This window comes from Tachypleus tridentatus, chromosome 7 (assembly GCF_004210375.1).
Source record: "Tachypleus tridentatus isolate NWPU-2018 chromosome 7, ASM421037v1, whole genome shotgun sequence".
NCBI lineage: Eukaryota > Metazoa > Arthropoda > Merostomata > Xiphosura > Limulidae > Tachypleus > Tachypleus tridentatus.
The window spans coordinates 191,477,453-191,497,314 of record NC_134831.1 but is presented as its reverse complement, the minus strand read 5'-3'; the positions used below and the strand labels follow the sequence as shown (position 1 = coordinate 191,497,314).

General features: G+C 34.1%; 1 protein-coding gene across 10 annotated transcripts in view; it reads left to right on the top strand.

Annotated features, from left to right (window-relative positions):
* The window catches only part of Blos3 (Biogenesis of lysosome-related organelles complex 1, subunit 3), a 58,231-nt gene that overhangs the window by 20,042 nt on the left and 18,327 nt on the right, over nt 1-19,862 (top strand). For all 10 annotated transcript variants that reach the window (XM_076516417.1, XM_076516415.1, XM_076516414.1 and 7 more), the window contains exons 4-6: nt 4,799-4,898; nt 8,131-8,150; nt 18,697-18,818. In XM_076516417.1, coding sequence (XP_076372532.1) covers nt 4,799-4,898; nt 8,131-8,150; nt 18,697-18,818 — 242 coding nt within the window. The remainder of the gene's footprint in view (nt 1-4,798; nt 4,899-8,130; nt 8,151-18,696; nt 18,819-19,862) is intronic.

Genomic DNA, 19,862 nt, shown 5'->3' with positions numbered 1-19,862 from the left:
AGCACTCCTGCTTCATCCTCCACCTTCTCAGCCATCAAGACTCGGGCAGAGTGATCACCTCTTTCCATTTGAGCTGGTTTTTTCTATGACTATAATCATTCCTTTACTCTAGTGGAACTCAAACTGGCCCTTCATCGGTCTGGGTCTCAGTTGGACCTGATGATATACACTATGAGATGCTTTGCCATCTATCTCCTGTTTCTCTTGCCATTCTTCTGATTATTTTTAACTGGATCTGGCAGGAGAATGTTTTTCCTGATGCCTAGTGCCAGGCTATTGTCATACCTTTCCCTAAGCCTGGGAAGGAACCCAAGATTCCTTCAGACTACTGTCCAATTGCCTTGATGAGCTGTTTCTGTAAGACCTAAGAGAGGATGGTTAATGCTCATTGTGTTTAGTTCCTCGAATCAAGCAACTTCCTTTTGCCCACCCAGTGTGGGTTCCAACAACAGCTCTCTAGAGTGGACTACCTGATTCGGCTTGAAACATCTATCAGAGAAGCCTTTTTCAAATGACATCTTGTGTCAATATTATTTGAAATTGAGAAGGCTTGTGATACAACATGGAGGTATGGCATTTTGCAAGACTTCCATATATATATATGGGTTACGTGACCATTTGCCCATTTTTATTAAAAATGTTTGTGACAGGTGATTTGTAGTTCATTTGGGTTCGACACTTTCCCGTTCTTTTCTACAGGAACTTTGAGACCCTCAGAGCAGTGTTTTGAGTGTCATACTTTTCAGTATAAAGATTAATGCCATCACTGAACAACTCCCTTTCACTGTTGCAAATGGGCTTTGTCAATGACTTTCACATCTCAGGGGCAGCAACAGACTGCTTTCAATCATTTACTGAAGTGGACCCACAGCAAACGGCTTTAATTTCTCTCTCTTTAAAACCGTTTGCATGCACTTTTGCCACTAATGGGGTATTCACTTTGCTACTGAACTCTGTATCAGTTAAGTTGTGTTGCCTGTGGTCCCTTAGACAAAGTTCTTGGGGCTTATGTTTGACTGTAAGCTGACCTTTATACCACACATCAAACAGCTACGGGTCGAATGTACAAGGGCACTGAACATCCTCTGTGTCCTCTCTTTCACCATTTGTGGAGTGGATCGATGTTCTATGCTAAAGATATATTGTGCTCTTATTCGATTGAAACTAGACAATGGATCACTGGTCTATGGCTCTTGCAAGACCTCAGCGTTAAAGACGCTGGTTCCCGTTCATCATCAGGGACTTTGGCTCTGCACCAGAGCTTTCCATGCTTCCCCAGTCCAGAGCTTATACACACAGTCTCATGGACCCCCTCTACACCTCTGCTGTTTGCAACTGTCTTTCTACTGTATGCTTTGAAACTTCATTCCTTACCAGAGCATCCCACCTGGGGTTGTGTTTTCCTTCCTCAATGGGTCATGCTTTTTCAGAACAGACGATCTGCCATTGCTTCTTTTTCCTTCATATCCAGGTGCAGTTGGATAAATTGGGTCTGTCCTTGAATAACAATGCTGTATCCACTGGTCAGCCCATCCCACCATGGCTTCTTACAGTCCCCAAATGTGACCTATCTTTAAGTCATCTGAGAAAAGCAGACACTCCCAATTGGAAATACTGTATGTTATTTACTGAACATCTTTTGAACCATCCTTTCATTCCTGTTTATACAGATGGTTCAGAATCAGGTGACTGTGTGGGCTCTGCCATGGTTTATTGTGGTTCAGTGGTTGTGCACAGAATCCCTTTTACAGCTTTTGTGTTCACTGCTGAACTGTACACCATTTCTCTTGCCCTGGATCACATAGATGTTCAGCATTATGAAACTGCACTATTTATACTGACTCCTTAGTTCTCTAGTGGCCCTGGAATCGTACTACATTAGTTCACACCCTGTTCTCACCGATATTCAAAACTGACTGACCAATTTCTCTTTAACATTCGCTTCTGTCCAGTTTTTCTGGATACCAGGCCACACTAGTATTCACGGGAATGAACTCGCCAACACCGCAGCTGAATCTGTCTGCTCTGGCACTATCACAGCTGTGGCTGTTCCATTCATGGACTATGGTCCTGTATTCAAGGCTCGGCTCTGTGCCAACTGGCAGTCGACTTGGAATGAGAACATGAAAACAAGCTCTTTCAAATAAAACCCTGTATTGAACTTTGGCTGTCTTGCTTCCGTAAGGATCGGAAAGAGGAAGTTGTTCTAACTAAACTACACATTTGTCACAGTTTTTTAATTCATTGTTTTCTTTTATCTGGCACCAATGCACCAATGTGTAGTCTGTGTAACACTCAGGTCACAATAAGCCACATTTTACTTTCTTGTCATCCTTATGACTCTCAACGACAGCACCATTTTAAACATGTTCTGTCCCAAGGTTTATCCATAATGTTAGACAGTGTTATTGGTGATGGTGACACTGTCCATCTTGGATATGTTTTTAGTTTTTTAAAGGCGATTAATCTTTTTAATGTCATTTAAGTTTTTTAATTTATACATTAGACCTTTTTTAAAGTGATTCCCTCACAGTCCATCTAGTTGGATTTAAAATTAGAAAAAAGCTGTAATGTCAGAATTCTCGAAACCAGGACTGGAAAAGCCAACTTCAGGTGACTGGCGGTGGTTTTTGTACTTACCTGTTAGTCTTCGTGGCAAGTTATGATAATTACAATTGTGCTACAGAAAGTCCTTTTCAGCTTGTATTACTGTAGTTTTTCTCTTAACATTGTAGACTAGATGTAAACATTTTTTTTTTTTTTTTTACACTTTGTTTTGTTTTACCTTAATTTCCTTTTATGAATTTTACTAAATTTCCTTTAATTTTAACTTTTTACTGGATGTTTGGCACAGATAGCTTAGCTGCTTTGTGCCATAAAACACCAAATCAAACAACCATCCATCCAGGAGCTTAATAGTAGAATTAAGAAAAATATGCACTAATAATTCTTGTAACTTCCTTTTGCAGTTGGTGTTAGTTCAACAAGTCTGATGGTAGAGTTGAGGTGACCACTAGGTACAACTTGAATGCACCCCAACCACTTTACACAAATTCACTCTCAGAGTTCTTTTGTGCAAGTATTCAGAAGGCCACGTTCTTTTTCCACCCATACTTGTGAAACATGGGATTTGTTTGCCACTTTTTCCCTTCCAAAGCAGGGGAAAAAAAAAAAAAGTAATCTGGTAGGATAAGATGCGTCTTCCATGAGTGTGCTGTTTTGGAGATTCTGCAATTTGGAATTACACATCATGGGGTTTCCTTTGGGTGCTTTATGAAGAGAGCTTATCTAGGTAATATTTGCTCAAGTCCCTTCAATGTGGGATTCTAGCTGTCTGTGTGCAGAAATGTGTATTACCTCAAAATTAAAAATTATCCTTCTCTGAAAATGTATTTCTGATAGATACTTACCTCCTCACATACTTTCCATCTTTCCTTCCCACTTCCAGTTCAACTTTGTATTCTTTGTTTTGTTATAGAGTGAAAATCGTAAGTACATAATTATAAAGAGAGTTAGTCCATAGAGAAGCTGTGTCACCCTCTGATTGGTGAAGGGCTTTTTCTTTTCTGTATAATGATGATATTGTGTAGTTGTGCACTTCTTAAGAAATCTTGTGAATTTAGGTGGAGTTGCCTGAAAGCTAGTGGCATACAAAAACCTGAGGCAGATCCATGGGGAATATAGTTTTCTATGTGAGAGGTATCTATCAAAAATACATTTTCAGGTCAGGACAATATTTGTCTTCAAAATGAATCTGGAATGCTTTTTATTGTACCTTTTCATCATAATTTTTCTCAGTTCTGAACTGGCCAGCTAGTCCTACAGTAACAGATTTTACAGCAGTAACTGTTACTCTTGGTATACAAGCACAAGAGAGACCATAATTTCATTATCTCCAATGATGCTTTTATTTCACTTTTTTCCCATGTGATCATCATTTCAAGCAATTGAAATTCAACTTTGAGTATGTTCACATTTCTGTTTTATCTTCTGATACTAATGTTGTGAGGTTGTTTTTTCAAAGGGCAGGTCCTATTGAGTTATTTTCTGAAATCATTGAAATTGAAGTTCACCTAACAATAAGGGATTGGTATATTTTATCATTAACGTTTCTGTAAGCATATTCAATATTGTATTTTTTAGGCCTAAGTGTACAAATGATGTTCAAATGGAAATTCCTGGTTAGTAATAATTGTACATTTTCCTGTCTAACTGATGAAATAACTGAATAATCAGAATACACATTAACTAGTAATGATCCAAGTATTTCATTGCATTACAAATTGAAAACTAAACAGTTATTGATTCACTTCCAGTTAGTAATTGAATGTCATATTATTTTTGTTAATCTGATGTCTCCACTTGTTAAAGTTACTTGAACTTAATAATGTCTCTGGATTAGTCTTGTGTATCCTTGGTATATTTTTATAAACTTTTCAACCTCAACATTGTGATCCTTTTTGTTAATATCTAAGTTAAAACATTGGAATTATAACTTACCATAGTATAATTATGTCAGCTCTCAGATGATCTTTCAGTGTTTTATATCATGAAACTTAAAAAAATAAAAAGTTAAAATAGGATGTCGTTAAAAGGAATACATGAAATAATGGGTTATATATTTTCTCGGTTATGTCTGTCATGGGAAAGAAGCTGCATGCTATGTTTTCTTTTAGAAATATTATACTTTAACATACACATTAGTACTCTCATTATTTCATTTGCTTAAGTGTGGTATGAAACATTTAGAAATGATTGATATGCTCTGACAGGTTTGTTTGTTTTTTTTGAAATTCAGGTTTATCAAAACATGGAAGTAAAAGACAACTTTTAAAGGATGATAGTGATACAAGTGATATATCATCAACTAAATCAGATGATTGCTTGAAATATAACACGTAAGTCAGTAGCCAGTAGCTGTTTAAGTTTGAAGAGAACTAGTTTCATTAATACCTAAATGTCATTAACAAAAAATATTCTATATTGAACAGTAGTGCTTAATATTATATTTGATGTTATAGGTGCGAGATTTATTAATGGCTGTATTAGTTCATTACATTTGAGTTATAATTTGAGTTCATTAAACCATGGTATGTATGAGTTAAAAAAAAAGGTTATTTTTGCAACAACCAATTTAATTGTTATTTTGATTATTTGATTGTCAGAAGTGACAACAATGAGAAACATTAATTTCAAATGCTTGATTATTTCTGGGACAGTTGATATTGTCTAAATTTTGATCAATCCATTGTTTAAATAATGAAAAACGATAATAATCAGGAATGATAATTTGTAATTTTGATTATTTGATTTATTTACATGATTGATCAACATAATTTGTAGAAGTATATGTGGACTTATCTTTGTGTAAAAATAAATTTATTTACAAACTTTCTGCTCTCTTACAGAGCATTCATCAGACAACAACATATTGAGTGGTAAAAGATGTTAAACTGTGGAATACTGTTTTAAAATGGGTATCTAGGTAACTGTCATAACAATAACTGATATTACACAGAGAATTATGATTAATATAAAACATAAATGTATTGCTTGCATGTAATAAATATAGGAGTAATACTGTTATGTGTATTATATAGACACATTAAAATTAAGGAATTTTTCATATTCAAATAAAACATTGTAAAATTAAAAGTTCAGTTTAACATTGAAACCACAATAAATAATATACTTTATATCTTTTATTAGTGGTGTCCATGTACTATTGAGTAGTTGTTGTCTATTGTTTTAATTAATACCCACTGGTGGTTCACTGTCTTGTGCATAGATAACAATAGCTTCTTTAACATTTCCACATTTTGGTGGTGTTTTTTTTAACTCTCTATTATTTTGGAATTTTTAGATCTGTTATATGGTCATATTCCTGAATGTGAAGAGTTGTAGCTGGTGTCTTTGATGTTCTTAGGACCTTACCTGTAATGGGCGTTGTGTTTCCCCAGTGTATTGTATATTACACTCACACTAAGTACTATAACTCATATTCTTTAGAGAGGACTGGGAAGTAGGAATTTTGCCTTCAAAAGACTGTTTCATAGTGTAGAAGGGCTTAAGAAAACTTAAATTTATTCATTATCCTACAAATGTTTTCTTCCAGGTCTGCTGTGTAAGGATTCACACAGAAAAATGCCATTTTTCTTTTTGTTCTGATTCATTAGTAATTGTGACAGATGGACTATATAACAAACACTGAACTGTTGTATTTTATTTATGAAGTATTCTAAAGATGTTTATAAGTTCTTTGTATACTTGTAGCTCTACATTTTAGTGTTTTTATAATCTCAGTTTTAACATCTATTTCATGTAATGAATGACACTTCAGATATTTATTTGAACCTACTTCCAATAAGAGTCACTGGTCAAATTTTCCAAGTCCACGTTTTTTGTGGATCAAAACGTCAAGGAACGGAAAAGTGTGGCCAATTTCAGGTTCTATTGAAAATTGTATGTGCTCTCAAATTGGCTGTTCAGATAAGCACAAAAGATTTTGAAATCTTCTTTTTCACGGGCTCAATAAAATAAATGCATCGTCAACATATCTCACCCCTATATAAGGTTGATGAGCATGTGGTGATTTAAATGGTGTGTTCAAAATGTACATGAATATTTCTGAGATGCTGTTGGGCATTCTTGTTGGAAGTGAGATGTTGTCAGTTAATTCTTTGTTATTATTTCTATGGCAAAATGCTATTGCTTGTAGTTTATTTTTTGTTTGGGGAATTTTTATAAACTTTTCACTTTTTGGTACAATTAAACGATTTTCAGCAATTACTATGTAGTGTGTATGTTTGTTCTGCAAGTTGTATATGCATATTTATTTTGTATTTGCAGTGAACTGTTAAAATGTAAATTGGTAAAACTTTCCCACACTCTTTGTTAGGTAGCATGAGTTTTCAGTCTTGGCTACTTAGTTGTACTATGAATATTAACCAACAGTGTTAAAAAATGTATTTTCATTAGATATATATCTCATGGAGAAGTAATTGTTGCCTCATCCAACATATTTAATTTTTAAGCTCCTGGTTACTTTGAAATTGAGGCATGTGTTCTTTAAAAATATCCTAAACTGGTTCATACAGCTACAGAATGTAAAAGCCTGCACAGCCCAAATTTCTCACTTGTTAAACATTTGTGCATTGTTGAAATTGTTAGATCTGTTATTTTAAGAAGCAGTTCTTTCTTTCTTTGAACTAATTAATTTATATAGTCTTTTAAAACCAACTAAAGTATTATACTTTGTTTTGAAGAAATTAGTAATATTCTATATTAGAATATGAAAAGTATTAAGAAAGCTTAATAAGACCAGCATAAAGTACTCACATTTTACTGGGGAATTAAGAGGCCCAAAGTGCCAAATAGGATCCTCCTCTATTCTAAATTACATCTGTTAATATACCAAGGGGGTTTGAGCTTCATAAAAAAAAAACTTTTATGACAGTGACGCCCACCTGTGGTAATTTGTCTTTTATGGATTTTAAATCAAGTCAAGAGTAAAAGTAAAGTTTCTGTGTGTGAAGTTTAATTGTGCTAGTTGGTGAGTGGAAGTACGAAAATATTTAAAAATTAGTATCCCAGGATCTTGAATTAAACCAAGAATGGAAAATCCCATGTCATAATTGTGTTTATTATCCTAGCAAACCTACTTCTAGATACCTCATTATGCCTGGATGACATTCTGGGTGTGATTTACACTCTTCCCATGTTTGTCTGCCAAGTTTGGTTCTGATTGCTCTGTAAATGTGTTGGAGAGCTTGCAGACTAACACACATAATTTGAATTAATATAAGATTATAACTTCAGGTAAAGAATTCTATTAAAAAACTAATAGCTGATGTCAAAATGTGTTTGTTCAAACAGCATTAAAAATATAATTAGAAATGGTGTATTTTAACCCCTATTGCTGTTTCCGTTTATGTGGATTGATTAATGAGTTTCATATTATCTTCAAGTAATACAAATCAAACATTTAAGCAGTATTAATAAAAGAACATTTAGGATACATCTTTGAAGTTGACAAGTTTTTGTCTTTGATTTGATGACAGTTTTCTTGCTTATACTATATAACTTTCAAGTTATATTAATATCTTATTGTAATATTTTTTCTTTCTCCAGGTTATTGCATAAAAAACTTGGTAAGTATGAACAATTATTTTAGTTAGTTTGTACATTCATAATAGATTTAAATGAATTGAATTTTTTCCATCTTTAATTTATGTTTTTAATTATGTATACATTTTTTTCATTTTAGAAATAATACATTTAGTAAACACTATGATACAGAGGTAATGTACTTTATATTTGAATTATTTGAAATATGCAAATTAGCAAATTACATGAAAACCACAACTGATATGGAATGGCATTTATCAAAACTAAATTGTGATATTGCTTGGAATTTTGTGAATGAAAAATTTATTACTTTGGGGAAAGATATATAACAGTCCTTTCTAACATGATGTATTGATATATTCAGATCATAAAAGATGTATTCAGATTAAGGATATAAAATTTCCAAAATGAGGATATTAATATTGATTGTATTGAAAAGAAAGGAATATAGATCTATTTTAGAACCTAAAGTCATCAAGGAAAGACCTTCAGCAGGTTCTACTCAGAACATAGTAAGCAAACATGCAGTATTTAGTAAGAGATGAGAATTTATGAACAGAAAGATCAATGGAAAAAGCCTTCAATGTGCCGTAAGCAACAGTAAGCAAGATAATCAAGAGGGATTTGTATTTGTAAAAGTGACATAAATTATTTTAATAATATATTTGTATCGCTTTCACAAACCTAAAGCAGCTGGAAAATAAAATAGATATTCATGATATTACATGATATATTTTTGTGTCAAACAGCTGAAGTGACCTTTTCTTATCACTTTCATTTCTTAACTCACCTTCTTTGCTATCAAGTCATCAGAGAGATTGCCTCTTACTTATCAGGCTGATCATCTTTATTATTATAATTGTCTCTTTATACTGGTGTAACTTTAGTTTCCTCCTCATTTGTCCAGTGATATCTATGACGAGATGCTGTGCCATCTCTTTCCTGGCTGTCTTACTCCTCTTCTGTTTATTTTTAGCTTGATTTAGTAGAGAATGGTTTTTCCTGATCCATGGTGTAAGACTATGGCTGGTTTCTCACTGGGACTGTTTGGAGAAAGATATTTTACTTAATGGAGTTTGCCTGTCGGTGTCAGCCCTTAGACATATGAGAAGTTCTGTTTCTCAGACAGTCTATAGGACCATCATGGTGCTTTCCGGGTGGTGATCAGTTGTGCTATACCACATTTAATATACAGTACTGAACTGCCATTTGCGAAATATTATGATTAACTCTCTCAATGTGATTTGCCTGACCAATCTGACCTCTTTGTGCTTGTTTAAAATCTTTATAGTTTTGGAATTACTAATTTTTAATATTATATGAATGTCTTCACAAAATTTTGCTCTCTTTCAATAAAATTGTGTTTTCAAATACAAAAGAAATAATATTTTTCAGTGAACTGTTTGTACTTGAATTCTATTTTTTTTATTGCTCCTTGAACTGTGTCTAACTACTATTAGCAGCATTATAAGCTGTAAATCACTTGGGAAATGTGGAACTTGTGCTATCAAATTACATAGCTCACCACTAGTACAGCTGTAAGTCTATGGACTTACAACTCTAAAATCAGAGGGTTCGATTCCCATCGCTGAGTTCAGCAGATCAGCGGATGTGGTTTTTTCCCCCCGTTAGTACAGCGGTAAGTCTGCAGATTTACAATGCTATAATCAGGGGTTCAATTCCCCTGGGTGGGCTCAACAGATAGCCCAATGTGGCTTTGCTAGAAGAAAACACGCACACACTTTTGCCCCCGAGTGGCTCAGCAATATGTCTGTGGACTTACAACGCTAAAAATCGGGTTTTGACACCCATGGTGGGCAGAGCACAGATAGCCCAGTGTGTAACTCTGTGCTTAATTCAAAACAATGAAAACAACAACATCAGATTTTGGGCCCGGCATGGCCAAGCATGTTAAGACGTTTGACTCGTAATCTGAGGGTCGCAGGTTTGAATCTCGGTCACACCAAACATGCTTACACTTTCAGCCGTGAGGGTGTTATAAAGTTACGGTCAATCCCACTATTCATTGGTAAAAGAGTAGCCCAAGAGTTGGTGATGTGTGGTGATGACAAGCTGCCTTCCCTCTAGTCTTACACTACTAAATTAGGGACAGCTAGCGCAGATATCGCTCGAGTAGCTTTGTGCGAAATTCAAAACAAACAAACAAATGAAATTACATCATCCAGTAGCAACTCACGTACAAGCCTCAGGAAAAATTTTTATGTTATTATATATTTTACCTCATTTAACATTAACTAATCTAAAGAGATCCCCTTTTTACATTTTAGTTACTTTTATAATAATAAAAAAAGAATAAATATTTTTTGCTGTTGACTGTTGATGACACTTAACCCTCCTTTATTTTACTGATAATGTGAAGTCACTAAATAAAAATATAAAATAATAATTCCACTAATCATTGGTAAAAGAGTAGCATAAGAGTTGACAATAGGTAGTGATGACTAGCTGCCTTCTTATCTTTTGCTGCTAATATATTAGCAGAGATGCCAACCATTATGATTTGAGCATAATCATTACGATTTTGGTGTATACATTATGACAAAACTCTCATACAGACAAATATTATGACTTGTTGCAACTCCCAAATTATTATATAGGCCTATACAATAAAGTGATAAATTGTTCCCCCAGGGCTTGAAAGGGGTGAAAAGAAAATTTCTAGTGAGGTACAAATAAATTTTGATAAAAAATAAAAGACATAGTCCAAATGGCTACTTGTGATAATCATGTTTGTGCTTGAAATAAGAAATATTTGTATCTCCAACGTCTACCAATAGTTTGAGTGCGGTGCTTCTCCATACTGGGTACGTGAGGAAATCCATAGTTACATCATCAGTGCTTGTCAGCAAATCAGCGCTCGCGTAGATGGGTATTTCTCATTCGTTCACAAGATGGGAAAAAAAGAGGCCTCGTTTACCAGATTGTTCTGTTTCTGGCAAATCTAAAAGGACTAAAACTGTGAATCAAAAATTTAGGAAAGAGTATAGTGCAAATTATCCAGTCATTGCATCAAAAGTCAGTGATAGTTATGTGTTTTGTACAGTTTGTCACATCGATTTTTCTGTGGCGCATGGCAGGATAAACGATTGTTCCAGACATACAAAATCGGCATCTCGCCAATAAAAGGCTGAGGGGAAGACAAAAACGATGCAGATAACGACATTTATGAGTAAGAATTCAGAATATGAAACCATAAATGCAGGAGTAATGTTTACGCAATTTGTCATTGCTCATAATTTACCTTTAGCTGTAGCCAGTCATGCAGGACATCTATTCAGAAAAATGTTCCCAGACTCTGATATAGCAAAAAAATATGGCTGTGCTAGAACCAAAACTACAGCCATTGTACAAATGTTGTGTTGTGAAGATGACTAAATGACTTCAAGCATACTTACTAACAGTGTTTACAGTTTCGCCTCAGATGGATCCACAGATATGGATGACTCAAAACTGTATCCAGTGGTTGTATATCTTGACCCTTTGCTTGGGAAAATTGTTTGTTCTCTTTTGACAATGGTGGAACAGAAAGAAGCTTCAACAGGAGAGAACATTTTCAAGCTTTTGAACCACGAACTGACAAAGAGGAAAATTCCATGGGAAAACTGTCTTAGTTTTTCTTCAGACAATGCCTCAGTTATGTCTGGTATAGGTAAAGGTGTGATGGGACACATCTCAAGACGACAGCCTAGCATTTACTTCATGGGCTGTGCCTACCTCATGAATATTGCTGCCCAGAAAGCTTCCAAAGAACTGCCCTGCCCAGTTTCTGATATATTGATAGATATCTACTATTTTCTGGACAAAAGTGCAAGCAGAAAACAACATTTCAAAAAGTTTCAAGGATTGTATGAAAAAAAAAAAAAATTCTACAATTTGTTAATACAAGATGGGTATCACTTGGGGTGTGCCTCAACAGAATATTGGGCATGTGGAAGCCATTGAAGAAGTATTTTCACTGTGAAAAAGGAAAACTAGATTCAAAAGGATCTAAACGTGCAGCTCAGTCAGGCAGCAAGACTTTGACAATCAGGATATCCTCCCAGCCACACAGGGACACAGTCAAGACACCCTCCCAGCCACACAGGGACACAATACAACAGTCTCCAAAAGCAAACAAAGAAACATTTGATATAACTCAATATATGTTTAGGCAGTCTGACCTTGAACTAAAGAAGAGACAATCAATGAAAAAAGAGAAGAAATGAAAGCTAGCAAGGAAGTAACCAAGAAAAGTTATGCGCAGAGCAAGTTAGATAAGTTAACAGTTTTCTTGGACAACAAAATGAACTTTGTCTTTTTCTTCAGTCTGCAATTCCTCTATTTGAGCAAGGCAATTTGATATTGCAAAGAGAAGAACCTTGCATACACATTATGCATAGAACTCTGATTACACAAGTTAAAAATATACTTGTCAGATACATCAAGGCAATATCACTGAACTTGACTACAACAATGAATCCTTACACAAATCTGATGAGGCAGTTTCTATTGGAATTGCTGCCAAGGAATACATTGTTAAATATGAAAAGGACCTGGACCTGATCAGCTTCTACACCAGTGTCAAGAAATACTATATTGCAGCTACAAATTACATGATGAAACATTTCCCTCTAAATGATGAACTTCTGATTGATGCAGAGGGTGCTGATCCCAAACTGAAAGTCAGCAAAGATTTCTCTTCTCTACGCTTCTTCACAGACAGGTATTCTGTCCTTGTCAATACACATGAGCACGACACTATTGACAAGTTGGAAGGGCAATATTTGAACTATCAAATTGATATTTTCTCAGAAACTGTCCTTCAGTTGAATGTTGACAAGTTTTGGGTTTAGCTGTCTACAGTTAAGGAAATGGCAACCAGAAGTATGACATTCTGTATATGGTTATGCTTGGAATTCTTACAATCTTCCATTCTAATGCTGACAGTGAAAGGATTTTTAGTTTAGTGACCAAAAACAAGTTCAGACCAAACTTGATTACCTCAGTTTTGAGCAATATTATAACACACAAGATGTGTATGCAGTCAAATGGACAATGTTGTAACTCCAAACCTTCCAGAAACATTCTCATGAAAGCAAAGGCTGCAACAGCTGCAAAACTATTACAATAAGTGTCATAAACATGATATAAACTAGTCCTTACAGAAAGGCTTTTTCTGCTTACTATTTGTGCATGTTCAATGTTGTTTTACCAGTATGTTTGTTACTCTGAACTAAATAAGACATAATTTCATAAGAATTTTTTTATTTATTTATTAAATACACAAAACAGTCATAAATGAGCAGTCTATAGCAGTAATAAATAGTAATAGTTATAATAATAATAATATAATAATAAACGGCTTAGAGACATTGGTCAGGCCTAGTAGCTGCAAATGGTAAAGGGCTCTGTCTATAATCATTATGCTCAGTCATTTGAAATAATTGGCATCTCCGTATTAGGGACAGTTAATACAGACAGCCCTCATGTAGCTTTCTGCAAAATTCAAAACAAACAGACTGTCTGCATGATTAAATGCCTTGTGGCACGTAACTTCCATTGTATTGTTTAGAGTTGAAAATTCAAAACAAACAGACTGTCTGCATGATTAAATGCCTTGTGGCACGTAACTTCCATTGTATTGTTTAGAGTTGAAGAGGCTGGTTTGTTGGCTACATATCTTTTCAGTTGTCCATTTCCTACTGATAGTCTTTGTATATGTTGTTTCAATGGATAATTGGGCTTTCTAACTAACCTGGTCAACATGCCCAAAACAAGTTCAAAGGGAAATCCAGATATGTTATCAAGAAAGCCATACGGATCTTGTGTGAGCTGTATTAAGTTATGTATGTTGGAAGTAACTATGCTAGCTTCATACAGCTGAGAAAAGTGTTTAACAAACAAAATTCACAGATCATTAGCATAATTATTATACTGAACTCAATTATATAAAATTATGATACATAATTGTGCAGAGAAACTTGTTTAACAATTTTGTAGGATAATTATAATAAGAAGATCTAAGAAACTACAGCAGGTGCACAACACCTTTTATGAGAAAATGTTACTAAAATAATGAAAAAATTCAGGTATTTACAAAAGCTGGTGTTAAAATTATTATTTGAAATCATATTTGAACAAATTTCATTGAGAACGTTCTAAAAACATGTAGTTTTACATATTTTTCTATTATCTAATAAAAGATATAATAAGTTAACAACATTTTCAGGACTTTTTTTTTGTCCACCCCTTATAGTTTTCCAAAATGTTTAAACAACTGGATGTCATGTATAATTTAATCTATCATATGGTATAAACCAAATAAAAACATTCAAAATTTTTTTCTTAGTAACTAGATGATGAATATTGTGTCAGCATAAAATACAACAAAATCAACCAAATGAAAAAATAAAAAATGTTTTTCCCTAACCATAACATTCACACAGTGGTTTTGACCATTGAATGAATGTGTGCTTCTGATATGGGAGTTTACCTTTTTTTGTCATCTTGGCCACCCTTTTAATAGGTCCTCCAGGTAGGAATGTGCATAATCTCCTTGCATTTGTCTGCTTTACACTTTCTTGTGTTTTATTTCCTGATGGTTTTTGGCCAACATTTTTCTGTCATCTTTGAATAAAGCTTTTGCATTTATAGGATCCAACCAGGTGGCTGTTGGTGCTTTTCAAGGTTTGCTGATTTTTCAAAATCCTCATCAAGCCAGGGTAACAGAAAATGTTTGTATCTAAACCTAAAAAAACTGACAAATTTAATTGAGAACAATTTGACAGTTGGCATTAAATGTGTTGGTCACCAAAAAGTAAATTTCCATGAAGATAGATTTATCTTCCTTTGCCATGCGAGAGGTAATTATTGTTTATCTATGGATTAAATATATCGACTGTAGTGGAGGAGTAATTTTGGGTGTCTTACTTATAAGATATCAATGTACCAGATAGATTATATGAGCCTTGTTTGAGGTGAAGGAGGAAAGGTTGAATGGATGAGTAGACAAAAAGAAACAGTACAACATCAACAAACTGTCAACATTCAGGATATTTTGGAGTCTGGAAAGGATCTGTAAATCCAAATTCCATAAGTGCTTGTACCATCTGCTCTGGCTGTATATGTACTCAATTTGAGATGAGATGTTTTGTAAGACCATCTGAGATTTCATTATATAACTGTTACCTTTTTGTCTAATCTAGGTCATATCTGTTGAATGGATTATCATGGAAAAAGTCAGTAACAAGAGTGTGTTTTGCCCAGTTCCCTAGTTTGCATTGCTGGCTTTTCCAAATAAGATTTTGTAGTCACCCATTGCACCATCTCCAGTAAAATCCCTTTCCAGACCGAAGAACCATAGGGAATTTGTGCATTTTCTCTGAGTCTTCTCCACCAAGTACCAGTTCTTAGCTTCTAAGGTGGTGGATCATGGAGGACTGTTAGTGCTGGACTCGTGCATTGGGATAATATACACTTGAGTACTAGTATAGTGGGAAGTGGTGCAGTTAGTGCAAAACATTCTTTCTCTGACTGAAGGAATAGTATATGCTACTTGTGCTGTCCTCTTGCAGCCTGAGTCTGTTCAGTTAAGGTGAGCACACAGTATGATGCTGTGCTACACTCCTGTGGATACATATGTTCAGTTAGTTGAGGTGAAGATTCTCTATACCAAGCCATCCTATGCAGTCATGGCTATTCATTGAACTTGGGGTCCTATTCTTGTAGCTAGTGTCTGTTCAGTTGGGCTGAAGTGTGTGCATCATATTCCAGTTTGTATAGCATGACTATTGTGTTCTTTTCCCTCAGCTAGTGTCAGTCCAGTAGAGTCTAATGGTAGTGTTGAGGTGAGCACATGAAGTACAGTCTGAGTGCACCCCGTCCATGCTACACATATCAGCTCTATGACCCATTTGCTTTCTCTGTCCGTTTCTATGCGACATGGAGCTCATTTGCCTCTCCTTCTTTTGGATAAAGGTTATATCAGGAATGAGATATGATATGGCCTCTCTTTAGTGTACCCTTTTGGAGTCCCTGCTGTTGATGTTCTGCTCTATGGGCTTCTTTAAAGTATTTTTTGAAGGGAGCTGATATAGGTAAAACTTTACATGAGCTTGTATACCACTTAAACTTCTAATGAATCTGGGGACTCTGAGAGAGGTGTGATATTGTTTCAGAAGATAAAATGTTCTACACCTGAAATTTAATTTCCAATTGATATTCACTTTTTGACACACATTTCGATCCATCCTCTGCATTTCCAATGCACCACATCAAAAAAATGAATGATTTATAAAAGTAGAGGAGGTCATTACATGTAGAGGTGTGTTGTCTTCTAATCTATGGAAGGATTTAAATAATCATAATTAACCTGTAAAGTTAGTTGCCTCAAAATGTGTGGTAAAAGTAGCTGAAAAGATAAGAGGAAATGACATAATAAGTTATTTTCTTAATCCTAACAGTTTAACGTGAAATTTATCATGGATGCAAAGTAGATACAAAATGCATAACAGCATTAAAACTGCATTTTATAGTATTCTACTGGATTCTCCCCACAAATTCTACAATATAACTGTAGTGACACTATCAACTTTCTGATAATGGAAATACAATTATTACTTTGTGACATTTTCAAACATTAAATTTTTTATGTAAGGTTAATAACCTATGACCATAAAATCATCAATAAATATTTATATTAAAAAATGACTAGATTCAGTTGTTAGCCTACTGTATCAGTGAATTGAATAATTTTATCATTGTTGAAATTAAATTATTTTTCAAGGCATGCAAAAATGAATAAATAATGATTTCACTAACAATACTAATGCTTGCAGAAAAATTAAAAAAAAACATCTTGCTGCATGGAGTGCTTATGGTAAAATTTGTTCCCACATATGTTACAAATTACATGAAACATTGTTAAAACATGTCTGAGAAACTGTTGCTCAAAACAGACAGATCCAGGATGCTGTAATAAGTGTGAGAACTACACCTCTACTAGCTCTGCTGATAGATTCATAGTACTTTCATTGTTTGCTTTGCTTAAGACTGTATTCACTGCTGGTAACTGCTGGTCATTATAAATAGTTAATTTGGGTCATAATATAGCATTTTTAAGCTGCATATTTATTTCTAGTATGATTGATGTGAAAATAAAAACAGACAAGTATTTCAAATATTGTAATTTGAATTAACTAGGTATAATTATATTTAGAAAAGTATGAAGTCTTATGTGTGAATTTACATTTTAGCATTCATAAATAGGATGACAGTTGTTTTTTTTAAATCATCATATATGCAATTAAATACATCTGCTTTTACACTTATTTTGGACATAACAGTATGAAAAGCATCTTTCTAATGTTTAGTATAATTTCAAATCAATGAAAAATCACAAGGTAATTAATTAATTAAGAAACCAGTCAGTAAAACAAAAAAAAGTAACATATAATATTTCTCTTTGACATAATATGGTGGGATAATGACATTGGGCTGTTTTTCTTTTATTAATATTTAATAAAATGGAGGAGATTCTGTTCCCTCTTAGGCCTGCATTCACTTATTCAGTATTAAATAATAATTACTAATTTCTGTCAAAAATAGATAGAGAGATGGGGACATGAATATCAACAGTGGGATGAGGGGGCACTTGTCCCTTTGGAAAATTAGCATATTTCTGTGGACACTTGTGATTGGAGGATTCATCTGTCTTGAATCCTCCTTTAGATTGAAGACTAAATTCATATTTCAATAGCCAGAAAATTGGTGGTGGGTGCTGCTAAACAGTTGCCTTCCCTTTAATCAGTAGTTCAAAGTTAGTGACAGTAGCTTTACAATAAGTAGCAAAGCAGTGACAAATTGAATCAAATCTGAGACTCAAACACAAGGCATTCTTTCCACTTCTACTCCTTATGTAATAATAAATATCATGGCATTATTTTCATTAGATGATTATTTCTGTAGCAGTCAGTTTAATTGTACTTTTTATTTAATCCATTCATGGAATAATTGGAAACAGTAATAATTGAAATAACCAATTTTAATTAATCAGTTAGTGTGCAAAACACTAATCAGTGTAATTGCTGCTAATTGATATTTTGAGTCAGTCATATTAGTTTGCTAAATGGCTCAGCTCTGTAATTCTATAGCTCCTCAGGTCAGCCCATTATGCAACACACAGTCTTGGTTGAAGTGCTTTTTATAACAAGACATCATTGTCAGTAATGAGTGGTGAAGATGATATTACATGCTTGTTGGAACCCAGAGCCAATAAAGAAAAAAACCTACTGAAAAGTGTTTTATTCTTAATGTGACATAACACCACACAAACAACTGATCCACAGGTCATGTTTGTCAGTGTAAGGCACTATTTGCTGCGATGATTGACTACTTTATTATCCATTGTAATTGCTAATCTGTGTTAATGAATGATTATTAGATGTATTGTACTAGACTTTGTATTCTTGAATATTGTATGGTATACATGTTTACTGTTAAAGAACATGGTTGGTCTTTCAGCAGTTTTAGTTATCAACTTGCCACTGTTATGTTTTTTTATTTTTTTAGGAGAGAGAAATATCAGCATGCAGAAACATATTGCACAGTTGATTTGTTTACCTTATGAGTCAGCAGGTAAAGAGATCAATAACATCACGCAGCAGTTGTTAAAATCCCAGGATCTTGTTCAGGTACAGTGTAATTATCAGTCTATCAGTTTAAATAATTAAAAAAAAAACAAGTGTGTACTTCATTGACTAGTATGTATGAAAAATAAAATTTAATGTGTATGTTTCTGTCTTATGCATTATAAGTTGTGCCAACAGTATTAAGAGCTTTTTGTTTAATACTACTTGTGTGAAATACACAACATTAAATATTATAGCATTAAATGCCTACATGTACAAAATGTGAAATGCCATTTAGGCATAAAAAAGTGAGAAAATCATTTTTCCAGATGTTTTCCCCTAATCCTGATAGTAGTAATGTATTTTAGGCCAGTGGTGTATTGAATGTTGTATATCATAAAGAAAACTGTATAGCTCTTAATAATTTTCAGATTGTTTTCAAACACTATATGCCCTCTTGTGACACTGTTATATCTACTGATATGTAATGCTCGAAACTGGATTTCAGTACCCATGGGAGACAGAGCACAGGTAGTCCACTGTGTAGCTTTGTGCTTAATTATAAACAAAAATCACATGCTGTGTATGTACTAAATACTGCTATGAAAGATAAATGAGAAATTGTGGACAAATATTTTGAACAATTCATTTTATATTGTAATTGGAATTGAGAATGATTTCTTCACCTGCCATTGAAATAGATTTTTTTAAGCCTTTATATTTTCATTTTTTGCATAAGGATACTTAGTAGAATGTAATGTATCCACAATCGTAAAAGTATTAATATAAGTTCTTTGTAAAAGTAATTAAATTAAAAGACTGTGTAGATTAGGCCTGGCATGCCATTCAACTCATAATCTGAGAGTTGCTTGTTCAAATCCCTGTCACACTAAACATGCTTACCCTTTCAGCGATGCAGCATTATATAGTGATGGTTAATTTCACTATTCTTTGGTAAAAGAGTAGCTCAATAGTTGGCAGTGGGTGGTGATGACTAGTTGCCCTCCCTCTAGTCTCGCACTGCAGATAGCCCTCATGCAGCTTTGCATGGAATTCAAAACAAACAAAACCTATGTAGATTAAGGAAAAGTGTCTGAATTACATTAA